We start from the raw sequence: 5752 nt of genomic DNA, 5'->3' as shown, positions 1-5752 counted from the left end.
AGACCAGGCTGGTCTCGAACTCACAGAGATCCGCCTGCCTCTGCCTCCCAAGTGCTGGGATTAAAGGCGTGCGCCACCATCGCCCGGCTTAAAACGGGCTATTAAAATTTTATCCTTTCAAAAGATATCATTGCCTTGTGTTTGGGTTTTCAATAAAAGGGAGTAAGTCATAAATTACTGCCACCTCCACACATGCTGTGGGGAACTATAACTTCCTTCTATTTGACTTATTATCTAACTTCCTTTATTTATCATTCCCTCTTCCCTTCCTAGCCTGTAATAACCCCTGAAGTACTCTCTACTTGGATTCTCTGAAAGAACAGCAAGCACTGTTAAGCCCTGAGCCATCTATCCAGTCCTGAATTTTTTTAACAAAGGAAATTGTGCATGTTACTGGATCAACTTTTAAACAAACTGTATTTAATTCCTGGCACATCATAGGCTTCCGATAATAGACATTCCTTTCCTTTGGTTTCACATCTCTAGATTACCTACCAGGTAAACTTGAATTTGATTGTTTATCAAACAGACATTAAGCACATAGTTTGTGGAAGGATCTGCCCAGTGCTTTGGAAGAAAGAGTAAAGGGCGACTTAGGCATGGATGCTAACAACTTAGGAGAAGACTATCAGGAAAAATACCTTGTCAGATGGAGGGGGTTCCTATAGTATTTTATCAGAATATATTCCATAGTGATGACCTGGTCTGTACGACTCTAGGACCAAAGAAGACTTGACAGAGGAACATACTGACTAAATCCCCCCATAGAGATTGATAATGACTCAACAAGGCATAGAGATGATTACATGAGAACACTGGAACACAAGAGTACTATGCAGAATAGTGATCACCAGCACAGATGTGCTTTAGAGTTGGTTGTTGCAGCTCACCATGGTTTATTTACACAATCATTAAAGGAACAAGACTTCATTTACCATTTACTCTAGAATTATCTTGGAAAACACAGTTGAAGATGATTTTAGTGACAGTCTGCAGCAAACTCTCTGACATAGATATCTTATTTCAGATCATGCTCTGGAATGAGGACATCACTGGAGTGGTGGCACTTCTTAGAGAAAACGTGGAAACTGAGGCACGGCTATCAGCACAGGAAGAAAGCCTGACATCAGAGTTCAGAGAGGCTGCAGACAGAACACAAACTCACAGCCATATAAGGTCGAGAGTGAAAACTGATCTCGTGAGTAGATATGAAATCAGAATGTCTCAGAGAAGTTCCTCTTTTCCGGCTAGTCATATCTGGTCACAAGATTTTAGGCATGAACCTCATGCCATTCCATTTACAACTATGTCTAAGCTTTTGATATTGTAACATGGCACCATCTACAAAATCCATGGTTGAGAACTCAACTGAGTATTTAAAAAAAAAACCCAAAATATCCTATAATATTTAAGCAGATTTATAATTTTGCATTGGGTCATATTAATTACTATCCTTGGTTACAGGTATCCCCAGGATACCTTGGTGTAGGGCCTGCTCTTTCCTCATCATGACCATGTAAATACGAATTATGGTGGTCTTAGCTCCTTGTGTCTGGTCTCCATGACCTTTATGACTGCACACCCATTATCCTTGATTCTTTCCAGGAATAGTTTACAGGTACCCTACCACTCTACCGCCTCCGAGTCATCATTGTTGAATTCATGTCAGTGGGAACTCTTGAGTTCCTAATCCAAAATTAGTATTTCTGATTAGTGCCAACTCTTGGATAGGTGTAATCCAAGGCAAGTGAATATATCTCAAGAGGTAGGTGAATTGGCAAGAACCATGCTTAACTATTTTTTTTAGGAAGACATTGATGAATGATATGTCCCTATGACGAGGTTTTGGCTCATGTCCCTGAGACATGGTATCTTGAATTTAGCACCTGGTACCCTATGGTAGAGGAATACAATCAAAATCATATTTATTTTACCTTCCGAGTGACCAAATTTTAAATCTAACATCAGTCCATGAAAAGAAAGTAAAGTAAAAAAATATCCATTAAGTACAATCTTCCAGTAGATTTGTCAATTTGTCGTAGAAGGTTTTTCTTGAAATTGTTTCTTTTTCTTAAGATTTATTTATTTATTATGTATACAGTATTCTGCCTGCATGTGTCTCTGCAGGCCAGAAGATGGCACCAGATCTCATTAGAGGTGGTTGTAAGCCACTACGTGGTTGCTGGGAATTAGTAGTCAGTGCTCTTAACCACTGAGCTAAATCTCTAGCCTTTGAAACAGTTTCTTTAACTTACTACCAATTTTTTGAGTCACATTATTATTTTATTATTCATATTTAACAAAAGGCTTAAGTTGGTTTTTGTTCTGTTTTTTACCTAAGGAACTGTAGGACAGAGACAGGACATCTGCTTCGTCCTCTCCTTGAGTTTCTTCAATGCTTCTTTGACCTCCTTGTTTCTCAGACTATAGATGATAGGGTTCAACATGGGGATCACTGCACCATAAAACATGGACACCACCTTATTTTTGTCCTGAGAGTAGCCAGCACTAGAATGGAGGTATGAGAAGAGACCAGAGCCATAGAAAAGAATCACTGTAGTTAGATGAGAAGCGCAGGTGTTGAAAGCCTTCATCCGCCCATGGATTGAATGAATCTTCATGACAGCAGCAATGATGTAGCCATAGGAGATCAAGACAACCAGGGCTGATGCCCCACCAACTGTACACACAACCAGAAAATTTACTACTTGACTGAGAAAAGTACTAGAGCAAGACAAGGACATCAGGGGTGGCAAATCACAGAAAAAATGGTTAATGATCCGAGACCCACAGAAATGAAGCTGGAATATGGAGCTGGTTTGGACCAAGCCAGTGAGGAGCCCTCCTGTGTATGCTGTGATGGGCATACCCACGCAGGTAGTGGGTGACATGATGAATGGATAGAATAGAGGATTGGTGATAGCAGCATATCTGTCAGATGCCATGACTGCCAGGAGACAGCACTCTGTGCCTCCCATTCCGATAAAGAAGAAAAACTGTGTGGCACAGCCTACAAAGGAGATGGCCTTCTGCTCCCTAAAGAAATCACAGAGCATCTTAGGGTCTATGGAGGAAGTGTATGAGACATCAACAACGGACAAGTTGCTAAGGAAGAAGTACATGGGGGAGTGGAGGTGTGAGTCCATTCTGATCAGGACAATGAGGCCCAGGTTCCCAGCCATGGTCACTACGTAGATCCCCAGAAACAAGACGAAAAGGACAACCTGCAGCTGGGGATGCTCTAAAAATCCCAAAAGGATGAAATTGGTCACCATGCTAATGTTTCTTCCCACAGCCATGTATTAGCTCCGCTGTCTTCAAAGTCCCAGAGATAGACTCCCGGGGTCAACCAAAATCCAAGTGAAGAAACTCCTCTGCTTTGTCAAAGAATCATAGACTCCTACAACCAGAAGACATCCCCCAAAATAAATATCTTATGTCGGATGCAGAATTCCCCTCCACAGTGTATGGAGGTCACCATACTACTTATCTGATGAACTTGTTAATGCAAAATATGTCAAGATAGTAATCACATTATCTGGATCATCACCTTATTGTCAGTAGCAACACCATGATAATGGAGGGAGTTACTTATTAGTGGTACTTGGGTTGACAATCTTTCTCTTCTTCTGAATTACTCCAAATGTTGCACTATTAAATCACTTAGATATAGACATGTATTTTTTTTTCTTTTTAAAGGGAAGAAATATAACAAAATTCAAAATGCTTGCAGAGGTAATTTTGTTTCTTAGCTTAATTTAGTTTTTTTTTAATTGAAAATTCATGCAGTATATTCTGGTTACAGATTCCCCTCCCACATCTCCTCCCAGATCCTCCCCATCTACCCAATCCCACACTTTCTTGCTCTCTTTCTTTAGAAAATGATAGGTAAAAAGATAAATAATTAAAAGAGCAATAAAAATCACAAAACACACACACACACAAAGATAAAAACAGGTAAGATTTTTAAAATGCCCAAACAAAGAAATATAAGAAAAAAATCTACAAAGCACCATTGAGTTTGTTTTGTATTGGCTATTCATTGTTGGGCATGGGACCTACCTTAAGCTTGGTTTATATGCCAATAAAATTCTACTGGAAAGAATAATTTTCCTGTTGTGGTTGTTTTATCATTACACTTTTAAGCAGGTTTTGTAGTCTCTCTCTCTCTCTCTCTCTCTCTCTCTCTCTCTCTCCCTCTCTCTCTCCCCCTCTCTGAATGTATGTGTGTATGTGTGTGTCCCACCTTTTTTTCTTGTCCCCCTCCCCTCTATCCCAACAGCATGAAGCAAATAGAGATAAAACTTGGAAAAATACTGACTAAACCAGTGAGTGGAAAATGTCTAACCATATGAACTTTGAATGCTTTTCTTGCACCAAGATTATCAGCAAGAGACCATGTTGTGCTTGTTAGAGCTAAATGCTGATGATGTGGATATTAATAACACATTAGGAAGTGCAGAATACTAGTCAGAAGGCATAGCACAGACAGAAAACCAGGTGATCATTAGCACAGCATAACAATTGTTATAGAGAAACCTTTATACAGTGCCCTGGAGCCTGGTAGTGTTTTCAGAGAAAAGAAAAAATCTGTGAGGACAATTGCAAAGATGGGTAAAGTAGTCCTGGGATGGGAAGACCCTGCGTGAGAGGCTTGGGGGCGCATGACTGAGATCTGAGTTGCTCATTTTAAGCAGGAGGAGAACATTTGCAGAAGTCCTGGGGAGCAAGCTTAGTATTTAAGGCATAGAAAAGGATCAGAGCACAGGGAAATGGGAGTAGAAGACACGTAAGTTCTGAAAGCCAGAGGTGGGGAGACAAATTGTGAAAGATCATTGAAAGCTTAGAGGGGAAAGACACGTTTGTTTCAATCATACAAAATCGTAAGGATGCACATACATACATACGTAATCACATAAACTGTATGCCACTGCATACATATGTACATCGATATTTTATTTCAGCCTCTCTCCACTTCCAGGCTTCCAATCGATTTATGTGGCTCCGTTTTCGGACAGAAGCAATCACCTTACAGTGTTGCATAGATTTGATTTGTTTCTTGACTTTTCTGTCCTTCACTAGAACAGAAGTATAACAAAGACAGCTACTTTTAGAATTCTTTTCTTTTCTGTTAACTAAATACACAAAGCACTTAAACCCACACCTAGCACAGAGCAGGCTCTACCAAATATCTAGTGGATAAATACCATGTTAAAGTGTTTGATCTTCTCCCTGCGAGCAAGAGAGAAAACAATAATCTTAGTTTATTCTTCAGCGTTCTCATTCCTTACTGTGAACAAGTAACTAGACGGCAAATATACAACTAAACACTGTTACCTTACTGTAATTCAGAGTGTGATAGACTTACAGAGGTAGTAAGAAAGATGACTAGGGATTAAAGGGGGCAAAGAAAGATCACCAGAAAGTTGCTTTGAAATCCATAACTAAAGTTAACAACAGTTGGCTAGAGACAGGCAGATTTACAAACTAATACACCTTTAAGCCTTTCACTGCAGGAAAGAAACCACACAGGGCTGGACCATTGGCTAGGCTGGCCCATCTTTATTGTGGAATGTTTGCTGTGATCATCAAAGGTATGTTTTATCCAGATACATATGATTCTTTCCTATTTCAGCCCTGAGACCATGGTTTCTAGGTTTACATTTTTAAAATACGGTAAGAGCTAATCACTAATTAATTTATATAATTCCTGTGTAGGTAGCTTGATTATTTTGACCTAAATTATCTTCAG

The 5752-nt window shown here is 39.7% G+C and overlaps 1 protein-coding gene across 1 annotated transcript; it reads right to left on the bottom strand.

The window, feature by feature from the left end:
* Positions 1-2336: 2336 nt before the first annotated feature.
* Positions 2337-3299, bottom strand: LOC101993303 (olfactory receptor 5A1-like). Its single transcript, XM_005369685.2, has one exon. The coding sequence runs from the start codon at positions 3297-3299 to the stop codon at positions 2337-2339; it is 963 nt and encodes a 320-aa protein (XP_005369742.1).
* Between the last annotated feature and the right edge of the window lie 2453 nt (positions 3300-5752).

The sequence above is a fragment of the Microtus ochrogaster genome, unplaced genomic scaffold (genome assembly GCF_000317375.1).
Source record: "Microtus ochrogaster isolate Prairie Vole_2 unplaced genomic scaffold, MicOch1.0 UNK56, whole genome shotgun sequence".
NCBI lineage: Eukaryota > Metazoa > Chordata > Mammalia > Rodentia > Cricetidae > Microtus > Microtus ochrogaster.
The sequence above is the reverse complement of the archived record's forward strand: the minus strand, read 5'-3'. Positions and strand labels throughout refer to the sequence as shown.

Coding starts and splice junctions, on each gene's coding strand:
- LOC101993303 (XM_005369685.2), bottom strand. CDS start 3,299: ATGGCTGTGGGAAGAAACATTAGCATGGTGACCAATTTCATCCTTTTG.